This window comes from Trichomonas vaginalis, chromosome III, assembly GCF_026262505.1.
Source record: "Trichomonas vaginalis G3 chromosome III, whole genome shotgun sequence".
NCBI lineage: Eukaryota > Parabasalia > Trichomonadida > Trichomonadidae > Trichomonas > Trichomonas vaginalis.
In genome coordinates this window covers 9,039,661-9,066,443 of record NC_067205.1, presented here as the reverse complement: position 1 = coordinate 9,066,443, position 26,783 = coordinate 9,039,661, and the positions used below count along the sequence as shown (strand labels likewise).

At 32.8% G+C, this 26,783-nt stretch overlaps 14 protein-coding genes and 3 pseudogenes across 17 annotated transcripts, besides 2 other annotated features; 10 read left to right on the top strand and 7 right to left on the bottom strand.

Moving 5' to 3' along the window:
• Positions 1-5,520: part of a mobile genetic element that runs on past the window's edge.
• A 1,090-nt stretch (positions 5,521-6,610) lies between these two features.
• On the top strand, positions 6,611-6,973 carry TVAGG3_0669030 (uncharacterized protein; the record flags this gene model as incomplete). Its single annotated transcript, XM_051242331.1, has 1 exon — positions 6,611-6,973. One exon carries the CDS (start codon positions 6,611-6,613, stop codon positions 6,971-6,973), a length of 363 nt encoding a protein of 120 aa, XP_051088918.1.
• An 18-nt stretch (positions 6,974-6,991) lies between these two features.
• On the top strand, positions 6,992-7,234 carry TVAGG3_0669020 (serine threonine-protein phosphatase family; the record flags this gene model as incomplete). Its single annotated transcript, XM_051242330.1, has 1 exon — positions 6,992-7,234. One exon carries the CDS (start codon positions 6,992-6,994, stop codon positions 7,232-7,234), a length of 243 nt encoding a protein of 80 aa, XP_051088917.1.
• Positions 7,235-8,225: 991 nt separating this feature from the next.
• Positions 8,226-25,173: a mobile genetic element.
• On the top strand, positions 8,469-9,384 carry TVAGG3_0669010 (annotated as a pseudogene). The gene has a single exon. A coding segment is annotated over exon 1 (916 nt).
• TVAGG3_0669000 lies at positions 9,391-10,349 on the bottom strand (annotated as a pseudogene). Its single transcript has one exon. A coding segment is annotated over exon 1 (959 nt).
• Positions 10,789-10,944, top strand: TVAGG3_0668990 (uncharacterized protein; the record flags this gene model as incomplete). Its single annotated transcript, XM_051242329.1, has 1 exon — positions 10,789-10,944. The coding sequence occupies one exon, from the start codon at positions 10,789-10,791 to the stop codon at positions 10,942-10,944; it is 156 nt and encodes a 51-aa protein (XP_051088916.1).
• Positions 10,964-11,548, top strand: TVAGG3_0668980 (phage tail repeat-like family; the record flags this gene model as incomplete). The annotated part of the gene is made up of 1 exon (XM_051242328.1): positions 10,964-11,548. The coding sequence occupies one exon, from the start codon at positions 10,964-10,966 to the stop codon at positions 11,546-11,548; it is 585 nt and encodes a 194-aa protein (XP_051088915.1).
• Positions 11,594-13,723, top strand: TVAGG3_0668970 (DNA/RNA polymerases family; the record flags this gene model as incomplete). Its single annotated transcript, XM_051242327.1, has 1 exon — positions 11,594-13,723. One exon carries the CDS (start codon positions 11,594-11,596, stop codon positions 13,721-13,723), a length of 2,130 nt encoding a protein of 709 aa, XP_051088914.1.
• Positions 14,851-15,159, top strand: TVAGG3_0668960 (uncharacterized protein; the record flags this gene model as incomplete). Its single annotated transcript, XM_051242326.1, has 1 exon — positions 14,851-15,159. A coding segment is annotated over one exon (309 nt), but the record flags the coding sequence as incomplete, so codon positions are not given.
• Positions 15,560-16,474, top strand: TVAGG3_0668950 (organellar and viral DNA polymerase type B; the record flags this gene model as incomplete). The annotated part of the gene is made up of 1 exon (XM_051242325.1): positions 15,560-16,474. One exon carries the CDS (start codon positions 15,560-15,562, stop codon positions 16,472-16,474), a length of 915 nt encoding a protein of 304 aa, XP_051088912.1.
• TVAGG3_0668940 (KilA, N-terminal/APSES-type HTH, DNA-binding family) lies at positions 17,957-18,684 on the top strand (the record flags this gene model as incomplete). Its single annotated transcript, XM_051242324.1, has 1 exon — positions 17,957-18,684. A coding segment is annotated over one exon (728 nt), but the record flags the coding sequence as incomplete, so codon positions are not given.
• TVAGG3_0668930 (protein of unknown function, DUF4106 family) lies at positions 18,798-19,181 on the bottom strand (the record flags this gene model as incomplete). The annotated part of the gene is made up of 1 exon (XM_051242323.1): positions 18,798-19,181. A coding segment is annotated over one exon (384 nt), but the record flags the coding sequence as incomplete, so codon positions are not given.
• On the top strand, positions 19,710-20,168 carry TVAGG3_0668920 (uncharacterized protein; the record flags this gene model as incomplete). The annotated part of the gene is made up of 1 exon (XM_051242322.1): positions 19,710-20,168. The coding sequence occupies one exon, from the start codon at positions 19,710-19,712 to the stop codon at positions 20,166-20,168; it is 459 nt and encodes a 152-aa protein (XP_051088909.1).
• On the bottom strand, positions 20,185-20,604 carry TVAGG3_0668910 (protein of unknown function, DUF4108 family; the record flags this gene model as incomplete). The annotated part of the gene is made up of 1 exon (XM_051242321.1): positions 20,185-20,604. One exon carries the CDS (start codon positions 20,602-20,604, stop codon positions 20,185-20,187), a length of 420 nt encoding a protein of 139 aa, XP_051088908.1.
• TVAGG3_0668900 (uncharacterized protein) lies at positions 20,719-21,635 on the bottom strand (the record flags this gene model as incomplete). Its single annotated transcript, XM_051242320.1, has 1 exon — positions 20,719-21,635. A coding segment is annotated over one exon (917 nt), but the record flags the coding sequence as incomplete, so codon positions are not given.
• Positions 21,906-22,703, bottom strand: TVAGG3_0668890 (uncharacterized protein; the record flags this gene model as incomplete). The annotated part of the gene is made up of 1 exon (XM_051242319.1): positions 21,906-22,703. One exon carries the CDS (start codon positions 22,701-22,703, stop codon positions 21,906-21,908), a length of 798 nt encoding a protein of 265 aa, XP_051088906.1.
• Positions 23,623-24,502, bottom strand: TVAGG3_0668880 (annotated as a pseudogene). Its single transcript has one exon. A coding segment is annotated over exon 1 (880 nt).
• Positions 25,174-25,259: 86 nt separating the features above from the next.
• Positions 25,260-25,712, bottom strand: TVAGG3_0668860 (protein of unknown function, DUF4106 family; the record flags this gene model as incomplete). Its single annotated transcript, XM_051242318.1, has 1 exon — positions 25,260-25,712. One exon carries the CDS (start codon positions 25,710-25,712, stop codon positions 25,260-25,262), a length of 453 nt encoding a protein of 150 aa, XP_051088905.1.
• Positions 25,713-26,783: the final 1,071 nt, after the last annotated feature.

The window sequence follows — 26,783 nt, the reverse complement described above, 5'->3', positions numbered from 1 at the left end:
AATTTTAGCTGTCAAATACTTTTGTATTTTGAAGTAAATTAGTATAAATTTGTTTTTACTTTTATTTCGAAAAAGTAACAATAATCGTAAAAGGGTATTGATAGGATTGCTAAAGTAACTAATTTTAGCTGTCAAATACTTTTGTATTTTGAAGTAAATTAGTATAAATTTGTTTTTACTTTTATTTCGAAAAAGTAACAATAATCGTAAAAGGGTATTGATAGGATTGCTAAAGTAACTAATTTTAGCTGTCAAATACTTTTGTATTTTGAAGTAAATTAGTATAAATTTGTTTTTACTTTTATTTCGAAAAAAGTAACAATAATCGTAAAAGGGTATTGATAGGATTGCTAAAGTAACTAATTTTAGCTGTCAAATACTTTTGTATTTTGAAGTAAATTAGTATAAATTTGTTTTTACTTTTATTTCGAAAAAGTAGCAATAATCGTAAAAGGGTATTGATAGGATTGCTAAAGTAACTAATTTTAGCTGTCAAATACTTTTGTATTTTGAAGTAAATTAGTATAAATTTGTTTTTACTTTTATTTCGAAAAAGTAACAATAATCGTAAAAGGGTATTGATAGGATTGCTAAAGTAACTAATTTTAGCTGTCAAATACTTTTGTATTTTGAAGTAAATTAGTATAAATTTGTTTTTACTTTTATTTCGAAAAAGTAACAATAATCGTAAAAGGGTATTGATAGGATTGCTAAAGTAACTAATTTTAGCTGTCAAATACTTTTGTATTTTGAAGTAAATTAGTATAAATTTGTTTTTACTTTTATTTCGAAAAAGTAACAATAATCGTAAAAGGTATTGATAGGATTGCTAAAGTAACTAATTTTAGCTGTCAAATACTTTTGTATTTTGAAGTAAATTAGTATAAATTTGTTTTTACTTTTATTTCGAAAAAGTACAATAATCGTAAAAGGGTATTGATAGGATTGCTAAAGTAACTAATTTTAGCTGTCAAATACTTTTGTATTTTGAAGTAAATTAGTATAAATTTGTTTTTACTTTTATTTCGAAAAAGTAACAATAATCGTAAAAGGGTATTGATAGGATTGCTAAAGTAACTAATTTTAGCTGTCAAATACTTTTGTATTTTGAAGTAAATTAGTATAAATTTGTTTTTACTTTTATTTCGAAAAAGTAACAATAATCGTAAAAGGGTATTGATAGGATTGCTAAAGTAACTAATTTTAGCTGTCAAATACTTTTGTATTTTGAAGTAAATTAGTATAAATTTGTTTTACTTTTATTTCGAAAAAGTAACAATAATCGTAAAAGGGTATTGATAGGATTGCTAAAGTAACTAATTTTAGCTGTCAAATACTTTTGTATTTTGAAGTAAATTAGTATAAATTTGTTTTTACTTTTATTTCGAAAAAGTAACAATAATCGTAAAAGGGTATTGATAGGATTGCTAAAGTAACTAATTTTAGCTGTCAAATACTTTTGTATTTTGAAGTAAATTAGTATAAATTTGTTTTTACTTTTATTTCGAAAAAGTAACAATAATCGTAAAAGGGTATTGATAGGATTGCTAAAGTAACTAATTTTAGCTGTCAAATACTTTTGTATTTTGAAGTAAATTAGTATAAATTTGTTTTTACTTTTATTTCGAAAAAGTAACAATAATCGTAAAAGGGTATTGATAGGATTGCTAAAGTAACTAATTTTAGCTGTCAAATACTTTTGTATTTTGAAGTAAATTAGTATAAATTTGTTTTTACTTTTATTTCGAAAAAGTAACAATAATCGTAAAAGGGTATTGATAGGATTGCTAAAGTAACTAATTTTAGCTGTCAAATACTTTTGTATTTTGAAGTAAATTAGTATAAATTTGTTTTTACTTTTATTTCGAAAAAGTAACAATAATCGTAAAAGGGTATTGATAGGATTGCTAAAGTAACTAATTTTAGCTGTCAAATACTTTTGTATTTTGAAGTAAATTAGTATAAATTTGTTTTTACTTTTATTTCGAAAAAGTAACAATAATCGTAAAAGGGTATTGATAGGATTGCTAAAGTAACTAATTTTAGCTGTCAAATACTTTTGTATTTTGAAGTAAATTAGTATAAATTTGTTTTTACTTTTATTTCGAAAAAACAATAATCGTAAAAGGGTATTGATAGGATTGCTAAAGTAACTAATTTTAGCTGTCAAATACTTTTGTATTTTGAAGTAAATTAGTATAAATTTGTTTTTACTTTTATTTCGAAAAAGTAACAATAATCGTAAAAGGGTATTGATAGGATTGCTAAAGTAACTAATTTTAGCTGTCAAATACTTTTGTATTTTGAAGTAAATTAGTATAAATTTGTTTTTACTTTTATTTCGAAAAAGTAGCAATAATCGTAAAAGGGTATTGATAGGATTGCTAAAGTAACTAATTTTAGCTGTCAAATACTTTTGTATTTTGAAGTAAATTAGTATAAATTTGTTTTTACTTTTATTTCGAAAAAGTAACAATAATCGTAAAAGGGTATTGATAGGATTGCTAAAGTAACTAATTTTAGCTGTCAAATACTTTTGTATTTTGAAGTAAATTAGTATAAATTTGTTTTTACTTTTATTTCGAAAAAGTACAATAATCGTAAAAGGGTATTGATAGGATTGCTAAAGTAACTAATTTTAGCTGTCAAATACTTTTGTATTTTGAAGTAAATTAGTATAAATTTGTTTTTACTTTTATTTCGAAAAAGTAACAATAATCGTAAAAGGGTATTGATAGGATTGCTAAAGTAACTAATTTTAGCTGTCAAATACTTTTGTATTTTGAAGTAAATTAGTATAAATTTGTTTTTACTTTTATTTCGAAAAAGTAACAATAATCGTAAAAGGGTATTGATAGGATTGCTAAAGTAACTAATTTTAGCTGTCAAATACTTTTGTATTTTGAAGTAAATTAGTATAAATTTGTTTTTACTTTTATTTCGAAAAAGTAACAATAATCGTAAAAGGGTATTGATAGGATTGCTAAAGTAACTAATTTTAGCTGTCAAATACTTTTGTATTTTGAAGTAAATTAGTATAAATTTGTTTTTACTTTTATTTCGAAAAAGTAACAATAATCGTAAAAGGGTATTGATAGGATTGCTAAAGTAACTAATTTTAGCTGTCAAATACTTTTGTATTTTGAAGTAAATTAGTATAAATTTGTTTTTACTTTTATTTCGAAAAAGTAACAATAATCGTAAAAGGGTATTGATAGGATTGCTAAAGTAACTAATTTTAGCTGTCAAATACTTTTGTATTTTGAAGTAAATTAGTATAAATTTGTTTTTACTTTTATTTCGAAAAAGTAGCAATAATCGTAAAAGGGTATTGATAGGATTGCTAAAGTAACTAATTTTAGCTGTCAAATACTTTTGTATTTTGAAGTAAATTAGTATAAATTTGTTTTTACTTTTATTTCGAAAAAGTAACAATAATCGTAAAAGGGTATTGATAGGATTGCTAAAGTAACTAATTTTAGCTGTCAAATACTTTTGTATTTTGAAGTAAATTAGTATAAATTTGTTTTTACTTTTATTTCGAAAAAGTAACAATAATCGTAAAAGGGTATTGATAGGATTGCTAAAGTAACTAATTTTAGCTGTCAAATACTTTTGTATTTTGAAGTAAATTAGTATAAATTTGTTTTTACTTTTATTTCGAAAAAGTACAATAATCGTAAAAGGGTATTGATAGGATTGCTAAAGTAACTAATTTTAGCTGTCAAATACTTTTGTATTTTGAAGTAAATTAGTATAAATTTGTTTTTACTTTTATTTCGAAAAAGTAGCAATAATCGTAAAAGGGTATTGATAGGATTGCTAAAGTAACTAATTTTAGCTGTCAAATACTTTTGTATTTTGAAGTAAATTAGTATAAATTTGTTTTTACTTTTATTTCGAAAAAGTAACAATAATCGTAAAAGGGTATTGATAGGATTGCTAAAGTAACTAATTTTAGCTGTCAAATACTTTTGTATTTTGAAGTAAATTAGTATAAATTTGTTTTTACTTTTATTTCGAAAAAGTAACAATAATCGTAAAAGGGTATTGATAGGATTGCTAAAGTAACTAATTTTAGCTGTCAAATACTTTTGTATTTTGAAGTAAATTAGTATAAATTTGTTTTTACTTTTATTTCGAAAAAGTAACAATAATCGTAAAAGGGTATTGATAGGATTGCTAAAGTAACTAATTTTAGCTGTCAAATACTTTTGTATTTTGAAGTAAATTAGTATAAATTTGTTTTTACTTTTATTTCGAAAAAGTAACAATAATCGTAAAAGGGTATTGATAGGATTGCTAAAGTAACTAATTTTAGCTGTCAAATACTTTTGTATTTTGAAGTAAATTAGTATAAATTTGTTTTTACTTTTATTTCGAAAAAGTAACAATAATCGTAAAAGGGTATTGATAGGATTGCTAAAGTAACTAATTTTAGCTGTCAAATACTTTTGTATTTTGAAGTAAATTAGTATAAATTTGTTTTTACTTTTATTTCGAAAAAGTAGCAATAATCGTAAAAGGGTATTGATAGGATTGCTAAAGTAACTAATTTTAGCTGTCAAATACTTTTGTATTTTGAAGTAAATTAGTATAAATTTGTTTTTACTTTTATTTCGAAAAAGTAACAATAATCGTAAAAGGGTATTGATAGGATTGCTAAAGTAACTAATTTTAGCTGTCAAATACTTTTGTATTTTGAAGTAAATTAGTATAAATTTGTTTTTACTTTTATTTCGAAAAAGTAACAATAATCGTAAAAGGGTATTGATAGGATTGCTAAAGTAACTAATTTTAGCTGTCAAATACTTTTGTATTTTGAAGTAAATTAGTATAAATTTGTTTTTACTTTTATTTCGAAAAAGTAACAATAATCGTAAAAGGGTATTGATAGGATTGCTAAAGTAACTAATTTTAGCTGTCAAATACTTTTGTATTTTGAAGTAAATTAGTATAAATTTGTTTTTACTTTTATTTCGAAAAAGTAGCAATAATCGTAAAAGGGTATTGATAGGATTGCTAAAGTAACTAATTTTAGCTGTCAAATACTTTTGTATTTTGAAGTAAATTAGTATAAATTTGTTTTTACTTTTATTTCGAAAAAGTAACAATAATCGTAAAAGGGTATTGATAGGATTGCTAAAGTAACTAATTTTAGCTGTCAAATACTTTTGTATTTTGAAGTAAATTAGTATAAATTTGTTTTTACTTTTATTTCGAAAAAGTAGCAATAATCGTAAAAGGGTATTGATAGGATTGCTAAAGTAACTAATTTTAGCTGTCAAATACTTTTGTATTTTGAAGTAAATTAGTATAAATTTGTTTTTACTTTTATTTCGAAAAAGTAACAATAATCGTAAAAGGGTATTGATAGGATTGCTAAAGTAACTAATTTTAGCTGTCAAATACTTTTGTATTTTGAAGTAAATTAGTATAAATTTGTTTTTACTTTTATTTCGAAAAAGTAACAATAATCGTAAAAGGGTATTGATAGGATTGCTAAAGTAACTAATTTTAAAAAAAAAAAAAAAAAAAAAAAAAAAAAAAAAAAAAAAAGGTAGGGGGGCTTCCAGGCACTTCGTGCCCTCTAGCCCCCCGTCACTTTTCTGTCACTTTTCAGGAAAAAAACATTTTTATTAAATATAAAATGAATTTTACAAAACCACCGTTACCCTTCTTTGGAAATAAGAGTAGATGTAAAGATATTCTATTGAGAGAACTTAAGAAACTACCGAATGGTCTAACATTTGTAGATTTGTTCGGTGGAAGTTTCTATATATCCCATTTGTGCCATACTGTATTTCCTGACTCAAAGATTATATGCAATGACTTCGACAACTATATGAACCGTCTCAAACATATACCAGACACAAACAAAATATTGAGTGAGTTGAAAGAAAAGATACCTATAGGTAAGATGGAAAGTATACCATTAGATAAGAAAAATATTGTAAGAGAGGTTTTGAAAAAAGCAGAATATATAGACTGGGATAGTATATCTGCTAGACTATTATATAGTGGTTCTATAAGAGTTCATGACATTGAAACACTTATGTCAAAAGTTTTATATCTTAACTATACAAAGGTTTTCAAAAAGAACATAGAAAAATATATTGAGGGTATAGAGTTTGTGAGATGTCATTGGACAGAGTTGTATGAAAAAATATAAAGACAAGGAAAATGTTTTCTTTATAGTAGACCCGCCGTTCTATAACACATATGATTTTCAATACCAAGTAGACTGGACTTTGAGAGACTCTTTAGAAACTTTAGACGTTTTACATAACCATCCATGCTTTTACTTTACATCCGATAAAAGTGGTTTGGAAAGTGTCATGAGATGGTTAGAGGACATACATGACTATGAGTTTATATATGACAAGATAGAATATGAGAGAGGTCCTATAAACCGGAGAAAGTGTCATAACAAAGAAATTTTACTAGTAAGTAAATGTGGTTTGAAATAGGACTACTTGTTTTAGGTTTTTTCCATTGTGTCATTTATTTATTTGACGTGGCAGAAAAGTACAGAGAATATGAAGATGAACCAATGCCTGCAAATGTCCAGTATATGTACTCGTAAGAGATATTTTTATCTAATATTAAAATGGACGCACAGAACTTAGCGAATGCACAGCAACCTGGACAACCAAACCCAGAGAATATTCCAAATGAAGTTAGAATACAAACTGCAATGGCAAACTATGGTCAAGTGCCAACAGATGTACAAATGCAAACTGCCATGTCAAATGACGCTGCGTTAGGTTTGCCACCATGGTATGCAAATATGAGATGGAAAGAGTTTTATACAAACCCTGAAGTGGGATATAAACAACTCTATGCAGATGACGCGAACACAGGAGTTGACCCAGAGTATGTTTTCTACCAGAGGAGAAATAGAATGTATGAGCTCCAGTTAAAGAATGCTATGGAACTCAGAAGGAAACGTAAGAGACTAGGCGGACATTAGATTTTTACATATAGTAAAATGGGTTTCTTCAGTAGTATTGGAAACTTCTTTCGAAATGTTGGAAGAGGTATATGGAATGGAATAAAAACCGTAGGAAGAGGAATTTGGAACGGAGTCAAAAATATTGGTAAAAGAGTAGGTCAGTTCGTTGGTATTATACCTAAAGACCCTGAACCAGAAGAACAAGCTCCTGTTATACAACAGCCTGAACCTGCACCACAGTCTAGTTGGCAACCAAATCCAACACCTCAACCGTATTAAAATTATATTTTTACCGTTCGATAGTAGTTGTATATGAAACTAAGTTCTAAGTAAAACGCATGGTATAATGGAACTATTCTCTTTCTTCCATCTGTTGTAAACCATACTTGAAAGTCTGAAATACTTCCACTCGGTGGTTCATATAGCTTTGTAGGTTTTTCGTAAAAGTCATTTGCCAAGCATAAAAAAGAGTTTTGTGCACCAGAAAATGAAGCATGAACTATAATAGCATCTGAGTCGAAAACATTTTCATATGTTCCATTAGGGTTTTCGACTTCATAAAAGTTCGGGTGTACTGGATATGCTGCAGGCTGATTTAACATCCTCAAAAATCTATACCATGCCAAGTTGTTATATTTTGTAGAAATATAAACGTCTTCTCCAAGGTCTTCTATTCTATTGATTTTAACAGTTGCATTTTTCCTGTCATATAAAATATCGAGATGGTACTCTCCTTCGTCAATGTTGTACTGTTTTGCATATTCGAGATAGATATCGTTTATTTTTTCTTGAAAAGCTTGAAGAGTTGTTTCTAAGTTTACAAGCAAATTCACTTGTAAAAGTTTTCCCTGTTCAAATTTCTCATACGTACGTTTCTCTTTGTTATAGTATCGAATTTCAAAAGCGACCGTAAATGGGAAACCATGTATGGCTTCTGAAATGAACTTCATTCTACGAAAGCCAACAGCTTTTGTGACGGATGGGTCTCTTAACCATCTTAACGGGTAGTCAAAACGATAGCCTTCATGCTTTACGGTCCTCTGTCTCAAACTTTTGACCGACATTCGTAAAAAAGTTCATCTAATGGTTTAGTTGTAGCAACTCTTGAATTTTCTTTTTCTATTGAAAGCATATTTTATCTAGAATAAAAATGTCGAAAGAAACAGCGTCTATGAGAGAAATACAACACAACCGACAACTCATTTTGCAAGCTCTAAATAAGAACACAACAAACTTTTCAAACTATTCTAAGATATCTGAGTCATTGAAAGAAGGAAACTTAAAACTGACGATAAACCCATTGACAGACGAGTTTCTGTTTCAAGACAGTAAGAACCATACTGTTTGTATAAATCCAACAAAAAGAACTTTAAACGAGAAACCTATAGATGAACTTCTTTTGAAAGCAGATATTGACAACAAAGCTGACAAAGAGTATGTCATTGAAAAAGTTCAAGAAGAACATGACAGAGCAGATGCAACATATGCAACAAAAGAGGATGTTGAAAAGAAAGCTGACAAAGAGTATGTTGACGATGAGTTAGCATATCTGGCTAGTGGGTTAGTGAAGAAGGCAGATAAGGAATATGTGGATGAAAAAGACAATGAAATTTAAAAAGGGTTGAATGGTACCATGAACGGACATCGAAGATTTTAGAAGGTAAAGCCAATACAGGGTGGGTTTCAGGATGTTTAGACCTTAAAGCCGACAAAGAAACTGTAGATATGTTGACACAAACGGTTTCAAGTCATACCAGAGGTTTAATGGAAGATGGACAACAGTTGAAAGAGCTTGAGAAAGGTGTTACAGAGTTAAGGAATACAAAAGCAGACTCGACATGGATAACTGGATATGTAGATGCAACAAAAGAGTATATTTTCGCATGGACAGAAGGAACATACCCACAAAAATATCATAGACATAGCATCTCTGACGTAAATGAACTTGAAGAAAAGTTATATAAGAAAGCAGACAAAACAGAGCTTCAAACGTTAAAGACTGAAATACTTCAAACACTATATCCTATAGGTTCTATTTACACGTCAATGAACTCTACCAGACCAGAAGTAGTACTTGGTCTCGGAACTTGGACTCAAATAGTCGACAGGTTTTTGTATTGTGCAAACTCTTCAAAGGAAACAGGTGGAAGTAAAACGATTTCAGGTGCAAATTTACCTGCGCACAGTCACTACGTAAGTTTAAGTACATCTGAAGCAGGTTTGCATAGTCATAGATTTTGGGATTGGTCAGGAATGACAAAAGGTAAAGGATATGATGTTAAAGAGGACGTTAAGTTTGCTATAAATTGTTACTGGAATAACACTGAGGTAGGAGGAAGCCATACACATCGCGTTTCAGGGTATACGCAAACAACGGGGCAGAGTAAAGACTACATGCCACCTTACATGACAGTTTACGCATGGTATAGAAATGCTTAGTCGTCATTTTCAACTTCTTTAGCATATTCGTCAGGAGTTGTCTTATATTTGTTAGGAACTGTCTTTGAAAGTATACCACCTTGAACTTTGACATGTTTGAAACGAGGTCTGACAATAGTAGTTTTATCTTCTGCTTGCAGTCTGTACATTTTGCCATGTTTGCCTAAAACTTCATAATATTCTCTTGTATACTTTCTTCTATTTTTACGAACACGAATGTGAGTACCTGTCGAGTTCCCATTGTTGTCATAGTCAATAGTATTTTCATATGGGTCGCGTTTAGGTATTTCTATTTTTACTTTGTCACCTTTCTTAAGTTTGAAGCCTGGCATTCTTTCTTGTTTGTCTCTTTTGACTAAATTATTAAATATATAGTCTTTCTCTAAGTCAGGGTTGTTTTTCATTTCTTCGGGGGAGTGGTTTCCCAAACCTTTTTGTTTACGGCTATTGTAAATATTTAAAACTTGTCTCATCTTTGCCATGGAGAAGTGTCTGTACTTGTCGTCATATGACATTTCATCTACCTCACCACCTTGTGTTGGTTTAAGTCTCTTAAGATTTTTATACAACTGTCAATGACACCAAGAGCAGAATGGTTTTGGTCGACAATGAAATATTGGTTTACATTTTTTGAACGCAGATAGTTTTTAATATCGTCTGATTTGAAAGAACTTTCACAGTCAGATGTCAGTTTTGTTGGATGGTATTTGTCAACGAATATTGTCAAAGCAGTTTTCACATCTAAAATATTTTTGGACCATAATGGTATGGCTTCACAGTATCTTGTGTTTTGACCAACAAATATTAGCCAGTATGGTGGTCCATCTTCTCTATACCTCGGAATGTTTTCCAAGATATCCATAAACCAAGCATTTGGTGTTGAACTAAAGATTTTTATCATGAGTGCTTTCTTTGTTGCCTTAGAAACATAGGGGTCCTTGTTTGGATTCGTCATTTTTTAACCCATAAGAAATGGGTTTATTTGGCGCATTAGCAGGAGTCGCATCTAGATTTTTGCCCGCAGTGGGAACACTAGCCAGAGGTGCATTTGGAATTGGAAGGAAGATTTTGAGTACATTAGGTATACTGAAAGAGAAAGCACAGCCTATTATACAAACTGTACAGAAAGGTTGGGAGGTAGCACGAGATGCAGCAAATCTTATTCCAAATCCTGAAACAAGAGGAAAAGTTCAAGGATGGATGGACAATGTAGGGAAGACAAGCAGGAAACTACTATAACAAAGCAAATGACTACTATAACCAAGCAGGGCACTATATGGACCAAGGTGAAAGATTCTTTAACAGAGGATATAACCATGCACAACAGTGGGTAAACAACAACCAACCGCAACCGCCTCAAACGTGGGGAATGTAAATTTTTTTACTGAGATGAAATGAACAATACAGCATTGAGACAAATGGGCTCAAGATGGATTTGTCGGCTTCCAGCAGTTACACCACCACGTGTTTGTCAAGTTCTTCCTATACCTCAGGAAGTTTTAGACCGACTTAAAAAACCTAAACAACCAGTTGAAAACAAACCAAACTAAAATTTTTTACTGAGATGAAATGACCGAAGAAGTTGAAACGGTAGATTTGACACCACAAACAAAAAGTTCAGAACCATTGTCAAAACCTGTCAAAGAACTTACAGATGAAGAAAAAAATTCAATAATAGAAAGTGCCAGGTCTGGAAATACAAACCCTAACTACAAAGTCACTTTTCATAGAAATGGAACGGCTAGTATCTCAAAAAAGAAACAGACTCTCACAAATAAAATATTGAAGTCTGAAGGAGCTTTCGAGACAACAGATGGAAAAGTTTACTTCACTGACCAACAGTTCATTATAGAACATCTCATTGACTTAGAGTCGAAATATTCTAAACTTTACAACAAACACAAAAAGTTGAAAGGAAAACAAAAACAGATGGCATATGATATTTATGAAGATGTTGACGACACAACTGTTCCTGCAGGTGGGGAAAAGTCAGAGGAACCGAAAAGTGACGAAAAACCGATAGAAGAAGAAAAACCAAAAACTGAAGATAAACCAAAACCAAAGTTTAGTTTCAATACTAAACCAAGTCAACCTTCATTAGCTGGTATGGGTTGGCGTCAAAGACTTATGGCAGCCGGTGGTTATGTTAAGTAAAGAAAAAAATATTTTTTTATTTTTATAAAAATGCCCCCGTATAGAATGGATAGAAAATCTGCTAGAATAAAAGCAGAGTTGCAAAGATATGGTTGGAGAGTTTCGAAGAATTTTAAATATAGGAAGGGAAGACCCATAAAAGTCTATGACAAACTGTCTGGTCTTCGCTACGAGATGGACTTAGAAACCGCGCGCGCCAATTATCCAAACAGACTCGAGAGGTTAGAAGAAGAACGTCTTATGGACATGCCTTTCGATGTTTCTGAGCCTCAAGTTGAAGGACACGACGGCTTTGCCAGATTCTACTGGAAACATGACGAACAATTGCATCCTTTGAGAAGGAAAAAAGGAAAAGGTGAAGATGCACATGCTCCCATGGAAAGAACAAGATATGCATATGAAAAGTACCGTGAAGTTAGAAGTCAAATTACATCTGGTCGAACCTTTACAGTAAACTTTGACGAAGGAAAGAACAAAGAAGGCTTCATGGGAGTACTTGCTGCCATACAAGACGGAAATAAGAAAGGATACAATCTCAGACTAACCGTAACAGATTTAGATGGTCACATTTACTATGCGCATGGCAATGTCACAACAGCTGCACAACTTCTTGACGCTTTCAAGACTACAAAGAGAGAACAAATGGTTGACTCCGACTCAGATATTTTGAATGCAATTGAAGGAATTGCAAGCGTGAAGTTCGAATGGTATCAACCTAACCCTCAAGCAGTCAGACAACATGCTGGATACTTCCCGTTCAGAAATAAGTCTGACATTAACCTGACAAGGTATGGAATTTACAATTCAATTGAAACAATTGTCAATGAACCTTGTATTCTTACATGTCTCAGGAACTCTGGTCTTGTTACAGATGAGAAAATGAAGTATCTTGAGTCATGTGTGAAAACAAGGTACATTCTCAGAGGTCAATTGACAAAAATTGCACCGTTGGCAAATGTCAATATCCGAGTCAACATTCCGACTGAGAAAGGTTCTTCACATGACGACTATGTTGTTGACTTCAAATTGCCATGGTTGAAGATTGTACTTGTCCACAACCACTTCATGTTGAACGAAAGTCTTATGTTCGGAAAAGGCAAGTGCAACATTGTCAGAGCTGTTAACATTCTTTTCGAGAAAGGCTTGTTGGAACCAATTCCAGATGACAAGCTGACAGAAACTTTTGTACCAAAAGACGAAACAAACTTTTCATTGTTAGTGAGACCAAAAGTTGTTCCAGACAAAGTTCTAGTACAAAAGAAGTACACAGCTCCAAAAGGAGTTGGATTGTTCGGATACCAACCTGAACCAGAAGAACTTCCAATGAGGTTGCAAGAACTTCAAGATGCTATAAACAAACTTCCATTGAGACATCCAATCGACGTCAAATTGTATTGGAGAGCATCAGAGTTAGGTCAGAAGGTTTTATATGAAACAGGTTGCTTCGACGATGTTTATGAGATAACAGGAGAAGTTTCTCAGAAGATAAGAGACTCGCTTGAATTTCCAAAAACTGGTCCGATTGGATGCGATAAGTTCGACTCAGATGAAAAAATATACTATGTCGACCTTAACGCCGCATACATGAGGTTCGTCCAATATATCCCGACTGGAATTCCAAACGAAGATGGTGAGTTCCCAGGAAGGAACTATACAGTTGGAAAAGTCATACAACAACTGTATGATATTAGGAAAGCTTCAAACCCCAAACTTGCAATGACATTAAAATTGCTTATGAATTCGACATGGGGGTATTCCATTAAAAAACCTCAAGAGATGAAGAGTAAACATTATGAGAAGGTCGACAACTTTGTTGAAAGGTTTTCTCCTTTTGTTTTGAAATACGAATTTACCGAAGGTGAAAGTGGCTTAGTAACCACATTAAAACCTATTGTCGAACATTGGTCTTACCCTCAGTTCGCAAAAGCAGTCCTTGACGAGTACAACAAATTCTTCTCCGAAGTCAAATCCAAAGTCAAGGTTTACTATGAGAACATTGACGCACTCATGACGAACGAAGAAGGCTATAACAAACTCATTGAAATGGGTATGGTCGGTGAGAAGATGGGTCAATTCAAATTGGACAAAATTTTCACCGAAGTTCATGTCCTCTCCAAGCGTAAGTACTGGGGCATACTTGAAGACGGCACAGAAATAAAACATTGCATGAAATAAACAATTTATTTTTGACACTTTCACAAAAAACATAAAAAAAGTGAAGTGAAAATGAGATGTTTACTGAACTGGTTGGATGTCGCCTTCACAGGTTATGTAGAACGGCTGACCCGAGAAGTGAAGGAGACCCTTGAGAATTTGGCTCATTCTTGGGAAAGGGTTCTCTCTGTTTGGAAGTTGTATCCAAGGACGCTTGGCAAAGAACTTGAGAAGAGCTTCTTTCTTTGCTTGCTTTATGTCGTCGTAGGCTGTCCCGTCTGGTATTTGAATTGGAATTCCAGTCGAAGTCTCGAGATTCAAGGCAGCCCTTCCCGTTATCCAACAGTTAACAAGCTTGCCTTTTACATTCTGCCTGAGGAAGTCTTTAACAAGCTCGTTAATTTCAATTAGGTAAATTGCCTCGTCGGTAGGTTCGACCTCGACCATTGCTACTGTCAGTAAAAGTACTGCTACTGTCAGAAAAAGTACTGCTACTGTCAGTAAAAGTACTGCTACTGTCAGTAAAAGTACTGCTACTGTCAGTAAAAGTACTGCTACTGTCAGTAAAAGTACTGCTAGTTGCAGTAAAAAGGAAAATTTGAGAGGGTTTTCGACGATAAAGTACTGCTACTGTCAGAAAAAGTACTGCTACTGTCAGTAAAAGTACTGCTACTGTCAGTAGCAGTACTGCTAGTAGCAGAGATTTTTATCGTTGTGGTCCGATGGTTAAGCCACAAACGAATGTCCGACGTCCCACCAAAAAATATTTTTTTATTTTTATTGTAAGAACAGAAATGTCAGTCGAAGCAAAAACGTTCACGAACAAATCTAATGGCGAAACATTCACAAAAGGCACTTACAACGGTATTGAAGTCTTACGTAGAGACAAGGATGGTTATATAAATGCAACAAAGATGTGTCAGCAGTTTAGGAAAGACTTTAGAAGGTTGTTGGAAAATAAGTCCTGGGAAGAGTATTTTAAGGCATTTTGTGAAGAATATACCAACCCGCGGAAAACGGCGGGTTGCTTTTTATACAAAGTTCATGCAGGAATTCCGGATGAAATCAAACAGGTTAGAGGAATGTATGTAGACCCAAGACTCGTAAACTATATAGCAATGTGGGCTTCTCCAAAATATTGTATAGCAGTTGGAAAAATTCTGGACTCCATAGACAAGAAAGTTCATGAGAAGTTAGATGAAGAAGAACTTGAAGATACAGTAGAGAATGCAAAACCTTTGTTTGAAGAAGAAGTTAGAAAAATGCATGAAAAACAAATAGAACATGAACGTGAGATATGTTCTGGTTATAGAGATTCTCCATACGAACTAGACCAATGGGAACAAGAAGATTTAAAGAGAGAATTTAGAGAATATGAACTCGCTAAGATAACATTAGAAGCTGCAGAAAAGAAGTTAAAAGTTTGGGGTCGTTTTGTACAAAAATATTGTGAGTAAATGAACCATTTTTTTTCGACAAAAATATATTTTAGGGTAGAAGGTTAGATCTAACCTGTCTTCTACCCTCTTTTCTACCCTCTTGAATTTTCATGAATTTCATCGTAAATGTTTTGTCAAGACTTCTTCATAAATGTTTTGTCAAGACTTCTTCATCGTAATGAGTGTAAAGGACCCAAAAATATATTTTAGGGTAGAAGGTTAGATCTAACCTGTCTTCTACCCTCTTTTCTACCCTCTTGAATTTTCATGACTTCTTCGTAAATGTTTTGTCATGATTTCATCGTAAATGTTTTGTCAAGACTTCTTCGTACATGTTTTCTAACCTCATGAGTTTTCCCGAAATAAAAAATAAAGTTGGTTTTTTTAAAAAAATATTTTTTATTTTTATTGTAAGAACATGTTAGCAACAACAGCACCAAACTCGTTAGTCATGAACCCAACTTCAATGTTAGTAGAGATGAAAAGCTTCATTCCTTCTTCATATACTTTCGAAACAGAAATCCAGAAGATAAAGCAAGAACTTCTCCAAGGAGATTTAGATTGCACTGCAAAAGATGAAACAGATGAAGAATATCTTTATGAAATGCAGGATATTATTGACCATCTACCTAAACTTCCTGAAATCCAACAACAAAAGCTTACTATTCCAGAATTCGATGAAATAGAAGTCAAAGCAACTGACTCAGTAGAAATAAAGAAGTTCATACGAAAGGTTAACTATGAGTTTCTTGGATTTCATTGCAACCACAAAGTCATGGACAAAGATTGCGACATGGTATATAAGAACATCTCTGACATATATAAATCCGGGGAGTTTAAGACCTACGACAACTTTGTTTCATTAGTTGCAAAATGTGTTTGGGAAATAAGAGATAAAGATAGAAGAGGTAAGGTATGGAATGAACAGATAAAACCAGCAACTTTTGAGTTAAAGAGAGCAATTGACGCCTTAGTCATACTAGCAGGTAAGGTTTCAGAATATAACGCAAAAATGAACCCACAATGTTCTAAATGTAAAGCAGCAATGAGGAAATATAACTACTCCGTCAAAGAGATAGAACGTATGCGAAACGACTATGCTGACTTAAAGAAAGAAGCAGAGAAACCAGCAGAAGATAAAATGGACATGTTGACATTTCTAAACAAAAACTATCCAACAGCTGACGATTTCCTTCTATCTGACGTCAAGAAGAAATATAAAGAAACTTTCGGTATCGTTAAAACATTCGATGTACTAAAAGAAGAAATTGAAGCTACGAAACTGTTTAGAGTCTCACGAATTCACAATGTTTACCATGTAAAACGCTTATAAAATAACTGGGGTAGAAAAGAGGGTAGAAGACAGGTTAGATCTAACCTTCTACCCTAAAATATATTTTTATTGAAAAATGACCAAAATTCTGAGTAAAATGACATATGGAACACATACTTTTTCAGTAAGGACATATGGGGTGAAAAAAGAGGTGAGAAAACAGGTGAGATCTCACCTCTTCACCTAAAATATATTTTTGCCTGATTTACACTCATTGACGAAGAAATACAACAACAAAACATTGACGAAGAAGTCTTGACAAAACATATACGATGAAATCTATTTCCTGTGTTGTTGTCAAAATGTCATGTTGTCACCATTTTCAAAAAGATGTTAGTTGACCTGGTGACCTGGTGACCTGGTTCCACCTAAAATATATTTTTGCTGAAAAAAATGACCAAATTTCATGATATAACTGTATTTTTTTTACGAAGAGAACTTTTGCACTTCGTCAAAAAAATGACGTTTACCATATACTACGCTTATGAAAATCGTGAAATTTTTACGAAGAGAACTTTAACACTTCGTCAAAAAAATAGCGTTTACCATATACTACGCTTATGAAAATCGTGAAATTTCTCTAGCCCGATTTTTTTCGGCCTTGCATAAAACTCATGAAAATCGTGAAAAAATGCGACCCCGACTTTTACAGGGGTCACCTAAAACACATGAAAATCGTCAAAAAAATCCCTGAAATCATGAATTTCCTCAAGATAGAAAAAATAAAAAATTAACGCTAGTTTTTTTAAAATATTTTTTTTTTATTTTGTATGTAAGAACAGGAAATGACAAACACTGAGTTTGAAACAGTTAAAAAGATAGACAATGAGACCAAAGTGGTTAGAATAGGTGATTTAAACGTAAGATACTCAAAGAAATACAAGAAATATTCTTTGTCAGACATTTTAACACCATCTGGAAAGAGAGCAAAGGACTGGGTTAGAAATGCTTCTAGTCAGAAAATTTTGACAAGAAATCCTGAGCTTTTGATATCGGTAAGATTTCATGGAACTACAGCATATCTTATAGACAAAAGTCTTATACCACTAGTTTTGTTCTGGATTGACCCAGTTGTTGATATAATTTCATAACATATGGTTCATTCGATACTGAACGTTGCAGTGAAGGCTTACTTTATATCGTTCAGAAACCGAAGGACTTCAATACAAAGAGATATAAGATAGGAAGAACATTTAATATAACTAAAAGATATGACAGTACAGTCAATAGAGTTAAGGTTGTGTTTGTAAATGATATGAGAGCTGCTGAAACAGAACTGCTTGAAAAGTTTGAGAAAATGTATGGTGCTCCCACGAAAGGTAAAGAAACGTTTGAAGTAGATGAGATAGATAGTGCTATAAAATTATTTGACGAAGTTGCTGAAAAATACATGTAAAGCGTTTATTTTTGGTCTTTTATACAAGATAGAAAATAACGCTAGTTTTTTATAAAATATTTTTTTATTTGTATGTAAAGACAGTAATGTCAACAACAGAGAACACAACAACTGCTATCGTTCATGAAGCCATAAGTGAAGAATATGAGTACATACAGTATAACAAACAGTTACGTCTCATTCGTTCGGTCAAAGACGATATGTACCAAATGCAAAGTATTTTGACAGCATGTTTTGCTCCAGATACTAAACATACAGACGATTGGTTCAAAAACCAAAGCACACAAGAACTTTTGAGCGAAGCACAGCGAGACCGACTTTTTTCGGGGTCGCTTAAAACTCATGAAAATCGTAAAAATTTGCCAAATGGTTTGAGAGGTTGGTATGTACATAGACTATTAGTAAATGCTGTTGCAATGTGGGCTTCGCCTCGTTATGCTTGGTATATTTACAGACTTCTTGACGAAATTCATAGACAAGAACGTGAAGAGATGGAAAAGAAACTTCAAGCAAAAGATGAAGTCATTGAAGCAAAAGACAAAAACATACAGAAAAGAATACCACGTTCGGTACCAAAAGGAAAGGAAAAGAACTATAAGTATATGATTTATACTGAAGAGATGGAAAATGAAGAAGACAGAGATATGGTTATGTTGCATTTAGTCAGAAGAAACAACAAAAGCTTTTACGACCTTGCTAAGATTTACAAATCTGACAGAAATTGGTTCTATCGCGAAAACTTACCGATTTCAATGACCCCAAATGAAGATGTGAAACAAATAGTTCAAGATACGTTACCTCAAACACACTATGATATGAAAGGTTGTACAATTCTTACCTTCAAAGAAGACTTACCGCTACTGAAGGAAAAAATAAGAGAGTATTTTGACAACTTCAAACAAGTAGAGTAGATGAACTCTTTATTTTTCAAGCTTGACTTTTTACAATTTGAACTTTGTTCGCGTAGATGTGAATTCTGAAAGAAGTATGAGGGTCTTGTATGACTTTGTACTTCTCCCATAGTTCATGTCTGTCAAACTTACCTGCCATGGACTCTTTCATAAGTTCCATGAAATCGTCTTCGGACAATCCAGGGAAAAGTATGATATCAGTAAGTATTCTTTTAACATCCTTACTTAAACTCTTTGCTGTCTGTACACAAATGACAACTGAGATGTTAAAGTGTCTGAGCTTCTTGAGAATTCGACACATGTCTTGTTCTCTGTTCTTTAACAAAGGATGAGAAGCAAAGTCATCTAAGATAAGAAGACATCTGTGAGGGTAAGTCTTCCAATCGTAAGATTGCAATTTCTTCGAAATGTATTCTATCTCTTTCTGTTTGTTTCTGAAGTGTTTCTTCTCTAATATTCTCTGCATTTCCTCATTTGGGTCTTTAAACTTCGAATTGACATACTCATTTATAGCATTGTACTTCAAAACTCTTCTTTGGTACTTCTTTATCCAATCTAACAACTCAGTATCCTTTATACATACTAACTTAGACTTTTTTATAATATCTTTGAACGAATTTACGGTTTGGTCAAATTGACCAGAAGTACTACAAATGACTACTAACTCATAGAATGGGTTCTTCTCATCTAGTTCTTGTTGTTGTGCAGCCATTTTAAGATAAGTGAAAGTCTTACCCGACCCAGGCGGTGCAATTAGACCTGTTATACCATTCTGAGCAAATAGGAACTTGTCATGTATGGGTTTTATCTGAGCATTTTCTAACTTCCTCTTGTTCTTGTTTAAAACATTCTCAAATTTCTTGTCAATGTCAGCAAACTTTTTTTCTAACATATTTTTAGAAAAATTAAAATTTTTATCTTTTTGAAAATGTCTAGCGATTTCGCTATCTATATTCGAGACAAGCTTTTCGACAGCAAAACATCTGTCGACCATAAAATCTTACATAGTGTAAACAAGAAAGGGGAATTTGTTCTAAAGTTCTGTTTCTGGGAATATGACAAGAACCATAAAACATTAAGCAGAGCAGTCTTAAAATTTGTCAATGACAGACTTGTTGACAGAGATGACGCCGATTGGAAAGATGAAGTCCAACAAAAGTTCTTAGAATGCAAAGAAGACACATGCGCTGTTCTTGAAGATGAAATAGGAAACAGAATAGAAGAGCTATTAAAGGACAAAGAACTTTTACATAAATATGGTTGCGCCAAATTTGACATAACTCCACCAGAGAAGAAGAAGAAGAAGAGAGAAAAGAAAGAAAAGAAAGTAGAAGAAGAGAAAAAAGAACCTGAACCAGTTCCAGAGAAAAAGAAATTTGACATGTAAAAATAAAATTTTATTTTTAGAACATTTCTGGGTCAATGTCAATGTTCTCTTCCTCTTTAGGAGCAAACACTGGCTTAGACTCTAAAATCTTTTTACCCAATTTACCTTGAACTTCAACTATCTTAGACTCATAATATTCATAGTCGTCTGCTTTCTTTGGTTCATAAGGTATAACAAGTTTGTATGCTTTGCCTTCTTTAAGGTTTGAAAACCTTCTGTCAAAATTTTCTTTGACTGCTAACAAACCTTCTATGTCTAAGTCTTCAAATTTCGCACCATTTTTAGTCACAATAGCAAACTTAACTGGTTCGATGTTCCAAACTTTGTCAAATGTAGACTTTTCAAAATGGTAGAAGTAAACATTCAAATAAGCGAATGGGTCTAGTTCTTCTTTGACTTCTGTCATGTACTTGTTGACTGAAATATATTTCGTCATCTTTTCTATCGGATAAAAAAATATTTTTTTTAAATTTACTCAGAAAAATTTTTCTTTGTATATACGCCGTTCTGAACATCTAAAAGATTTTTGACATTTGCCAAGAATGTTCGTTTAGAAGCTGCCATATAACCATACTCTTGACAATATTGTTTATACGAGTCGTACAATGACCTTTCATCTAAACACTCAAAGTTAGTCTCATCTATAAACAGTTCATATACACTCTTGTTTGCTTCTAACAACGTTTGTCTTTCTTCGGTATGTGGAATTTGTCTTGGATTGAACTTTGAAATATCTAATGTCATGAAATATGAGAACAAGTGGTTGTAAAAGTTAGGTGTCAAAGTTTCTGCTAAGTCGTCAAAATATTCTGTATCTTGCATATGAGAATCTGACGTTCTGACAACTACATATCTTCTGTCAGAACTTTCTAACTTCATCGGAACAACATTGTTTGAAACCATGACGAAGTTTGCAACATTTTCACAAACTCTTTGGTCTTTATATTTTCTTTCAACAACTCCAACTTTGTCTGTTATAAGACTCTTCAAAGCATCTGAGTTCAAAACTTTTGTTGTATCTATACTTTGAAGTTCGTTACATACTATAAGTTTCATATTCTCTATTGAAGAGTTAAATTTACCGCAGATGTTTTCTAAGTTTGTCATATTCGGGTTCGAATAGCCCTCTAACAGTTTGCATAAGATATCTGTAAAGAAAGTGTTCTTACCAGTTCCTTGTTTTCCAATTATAATGAGAGCAGTTTCATTTTTAGCACTTGGATGTTGTAAGATGTTTGCAAACCAACATAAGATATACTCATAGACTCTTTCGTTTCCATTGCATATAATTTCTTTGACATGGTCTAACCAAGCTTCTATAACATTTTCTTTCCATTCTACTTGTTCGTATTTATATCCAGTGAAGATAGAATAGAAGTTTGGAGATGGTGTATAGAACTTTATACCACGAACTGAAAAATCTTCTAACTTTGACAATAAGATATCCCAAGCATCTAACATCTTCATACCAACTTGTACGACTTTTATTTTCTTAAGTTTCTGTCTACATTCTTGTTCAGACACTATTGTTGCTCTTGGTTTGTTAAAGACAACATCCCATTCTTTCATGACATAACATTCTGGGGCAGAGTCGACATAAATGACTAAACGTTTCAAATTCTCGACTGCTTTGTTATAGTCTCTAAATGGACACATATTTCTGAACGCTTGGAAGTCATCAAAATCTGAAACGTCTATTCTGTACATTTTTATAAAAATAAAAAAAAAATATTTTTTTTATTCTTGACTTTGTTGTTGCATTTGTTGCATTTGTTGTTCTTGAGCTATTTGTTGTTGAAGTTGTTCTTGTAGTACAATACTTTCACCAGTTGCATCTTCCAATTCGAAACTTTCTGCCGTCATTGACAAATACATAGGACATAAAAGTTTTACAGGAACAAAGTTTGCGTCAACTAAGGTTAAGTTTATGTTTGCTAAAGTGTTTGAGTTTACTAAAGCTGAAAACTCTGCATTCGAATGAACAATAGGCAAACCAGCAGAGAAAGTGTTGTTTATACGCATGAGTATCTTTTGGTCATAGTAGTTTCTGTCGACATTCGAATAGCACTTTGAACCTAAGTTTGAAACAATATATAAAATAGGTGTACTTAAAGTCAATGGAACAGACATTCCTTGTATGACACCTTTTCCTGTTATAGGAAACTGTTGGTAGTAAAAACCAGATATAAGTTTTGTATTATAGCTCATATCGTTTATACTAAACTCAGTCGGACATCCAAACATAATGAAACCTGCTCTAGTTGCAGCACATGTTACATCCGTCCTTAAAGTATTAAATAAGTCAACAAAACCTGTTGGTGGTATATCTGAGTAAGTATCTTCAAAGGAGTATTTTTTACCATTCACAACAACAAAATCTTCTGGTGTCAAAAGAGCAAAACAGGCCTTAGTCGTCATCGTGTTTAAGGTCAGTTTACAATATCGTCCTTGAGGACTTTGTAAGTTTGTTGTTATAGAATTATATGACTCAGGGTTTTTAGTCGTAATAGTATAAACCACTATGTCTTCTGCCATTTTTACTTAGCAAACAAACTTTAATGAAATGTTGTGGTCGTCAAATATTTTTATGACGTCTGGGAAACTATATTTTAAGTTCAACGTTTCACCTCCTTTCATAACGTATATCTTGTCAATGACATTGTATGAAACACCACAGCAAGCAATGTCAGGTTCTATTTCTTTGATGTTTATATCGTCTGCCTCTGTCAAAAGTTTCAATAGTTCTTTCAAAATTTCATGAGGTGCGATGACATATGAGTTCACTTTTACAGGGTTGTGCTCAACCAAGTTTAACATTATACCCAAAGCTTGACAAATCTTCTCCTGAGTTTTAAGCTTATCTTTCAGTTGCATGTAGTCGTTTCGAATATCTGCAACAGAACTTAAGTCTCTGCTAACTTCAGGATATGTTGGTTGTTCTTTTACAGGAACTATTGTTATACCATCTTCGTCTTCGTATGGTTTCCCCACTTCAACATCTCTTTCTTTGACATTGACAACAACACTTTGACTGTTTGTTTGAGTTGGTGAATTTAACTTCACATCTGCCACCGCCATTAAACCTTTTGAAACACTTACGCTTCTATTTTTCGGAAATGACATTTTACTTAGAATAAAAAGATGGACGTATTTGAGTATCTCTTCGAATTGAAGCAGAACAAAGTTTACACACACAAACAATACAAGTTCATTGATAGAATAGTTCTTTATACAAACAATGGAAAATGTTATAGAATAGCAGTCTTTGCTGAACCAAAATATTTTCATAAAGCAAAGAAAGTTGGTATAACCGAGATGGTGAAAGTTCTTGAAGCAGACAAAAATATAACAACAAAACTGACCGATATTTCTAAAGGTAAGTTTATAATACAATATTATATCAAAACTGGCGTACTGTCAATATTTGACGGAGAGAAGTCAGTTCAAGAACAACTTACTGACCTGCTGCCAAAATCTGCTCGATGGAAGCTGTCGTTATGCCAATCTGAGGAGCTCCAGCAGGTTTCATCGAACGAATCTTCAAAAGAGCATCTTCCGTGAAAAGTGCTATTGGTTTTGTAAACTTCTTTGCTCTCATTCATCTGGACCGTCTCTGTCACCAGTATATTGTATTTGAACTGTACCAACAGTTGAAATACCACCCATAAAGTCTTCTGAGTCAGCAAATGGAATGCCAAGCCAAAAGTTTGAACGGTCTCCATTTGTATATTGAGTTTTTTGACCTCCTGTATGAGTCCATACTTTCACATATGGCATAATAGAACTTTGCATTTCAGGGTTATGGTTGTTGTGAAGTTGTTGTTAAAGTTCATAGCATCTAATGTCAAGTTGTATGACCTCATATCCTCAACTGTAGAATATTCTTCTCTTGGATAGTATTTGCCATCTATGTTTATATGATATTTAATACCAGGGTTGTAGAAACAAGAATAGTCATTTATAGTTCGTCTGAACAGTACAAACATAGTATCTGCATGTTTCATTGCAGTTGTTAAAGCAATATCTGTTCTTGCACCTGGGTCAGCACTTTGGTTTCCAACTTCACCTGCAAAGTCTTTGACAGATATTTGGTGTATAGGGAACATAAGTGGAACTGCAATATATTTGGCAGCTAAAGCATTTGAAATATCTGGGTCCAACATATAGACTGCAAGTCTGCTTTCTATTCTCTTGCATTCAAACTTTTCGCATGTGAACTTAACTGGGTCCCAAGCATCTCCAGCAGCATTGAAATAATAGTTTACTTCAGTGTTGAGGTTTGAGAAACCAAAGTCTAAGTCAACTTTGTTTTTGCAAAAGTCGGCGAATGACATTTTATTTGTTCCCACTACTTCTGTAAGAGTGAATGGGTCTTGTGTTGGTGCAATGACTAAGTTATTTTTGCTTGGAGTAAGTTCGATAGAAATTTTTCCTGCCCAGTTTGGCAAGTATCTTAAAAACCTGAAGATGAGGAAAGATGACAAAGGAACTCTAAGTTTCAGTTTTACTTTGGTTACTGCTGCTGCAGTTTGTCCAGAAAGGTAACATAAACTCCTGGAACGTTAGGGTCAAGTCTTCTTATTTTCTCAATAGTTGCATACTGGTCTGTTTGTTCTCTAGCTTGTGGTTGTACTGAGTTTCTCAAAGCGAACCATTCATAGTTTGCCCATGTTACTGTTTGAACTAAGTCAGAGTTAGAATATATCTTATATCCCATGAAAACTTCTGGAGCATATTGGTATCCGACATAGAAAATTCCATTGCAACCTTTCTTGTCAGACAACTTGGCAGAAGGTTTTATTTCAATGTCTTGTTCCACGTATAAGAAAGAGTTGTCAATAGAAATAATATGAAACCTGTCGCAAGCAATATCTACTGTTGTTGAAGAACCTTCTCCAAACTCACCTACGTTTCCATAAGAAACAGCAGTTGTATATTCGTAAGTTCCAGGAACTATTTCTGACCTTCTAATGGCATTGTCGCATTCGTTATACCATTCGGAAACATTTCCATTCATAGCATCCAAAACTGTTGGCGTTATATTCTGAGCGGCGTACATTTCATATGAGTAAAAATATAGAATAGTTGGATTTATATGTCATAATAGAACCCACGTGGACCAAGCTTTACTTTCTTCCTGACTGAGTTTTTAACTCTTCTTTTTCCTTCATTGCCCTCTGCTTGAAGTTGTTGCATCTTTGCATTATGTTCATCTAGTATGTTGCAAATTTCCCATGTCCTTTTTGCCTTTGGGCTCTGGTCGCCCATCTCAGGTAACCTATATCCTAGAAAGAGTTTGTCATAGTTTGTATTTGAGTCTTCGCGTATTGTTTGCATGACTCTTTCCTGAGTTTCTGGTTCAAGCTCTTCAAACAGTGCCTGTCCATATGGAATAAGCTCGTTTCCAAATATATGTTTTTGTAGCCATTCTGGTTTTCTTTCCATGTTACCAACTATATCTTTTGTGAATGGGAAAGCTTTTACCCAATCTTTCAGTCTTGCGTCGTTTATTTCTGTAGTTGGTTTTATTTTGTCAAGGAACATGTTTTTCAATACTAACATTTCATTTGGTACTGTCCATTTGAGTTTTCTTAAATATTCATCCCTTCTCGGTTCATTGTCTGCAAAGTAAGTTTTATGACATTTTGTAAACTTTCGTTTGCAAGGTCATGTACAATAGGTTCTCTTCCTTTCCCCTCCCTAACTTTCTTTCTAAACTCTTCACCAAATATACCATCTCTATGGTTCTGTGTAGTCTTTGAGATAAATGTTTTAGAACGTCAGGTGTTATATTTCCATCAGCCATGTTCATTTCATACTGGTCCAAAATATCTGCATGTTTCATATCTTTCAATGGCATTAAAAGCCGCGCTTAAAATACCAGCTATATCTCGTTCACCATTGACTTCCATTGCGTCTACAACTTCTTGAATTGAGGTTGTAAGTTTATGAACCACCTATCCGGGTTAGCTTTATGACCCCATCTCATTGTAGTTCCATCGTCTGCAGAAACAAAAGTAGGTTTGTTTCCATCTTGGTTAGGTTCTGAATGAACTTTAAACAATGTTTCATTTCTATATGTTTTCTTGAAATTTAACCTTTTATTTTCACCGAGTTCATCCGAAGATTGAACGTTAAATGCTCGTAAGTAAAAAGGGTTGTTGTATTTGTGTACATTTTCTTTCAGTTCTTCCATTCTATGCTGGATATTTTCATCTGATGTTGGAGTCTTTTGTATGTCGGCAAACATTTTTCGATATTCTTCTACTATGTCAGCCGAATTTTTTTTAGACTCTTGGAAATATTCCATATTCTCCGCATACTCTTGTTGAGGGTCAAGATTTTTCGGCTGTTCCAAATCTTCATCTAGTTCTGTGAAGTTAGTTTCCAAAGGAAGGACTTGTTCGTTTCCTTAGGCTCTTAGCTGTTGTTGCTGAACTATTCTTCCATGTCTGGTTGTATCTGAACTTCTTCCTGTGGAGTTTCTTGTACCTCATCTGCTGGCATTTCATATATTCCGAGACCGTTTTCAACAATTTCCCTATCTACGTCATCCGCATTCATAAGCTTTTGTTCTTTCGTTCCGTCTCTATTTTTTACGCGTTTCATGACGAA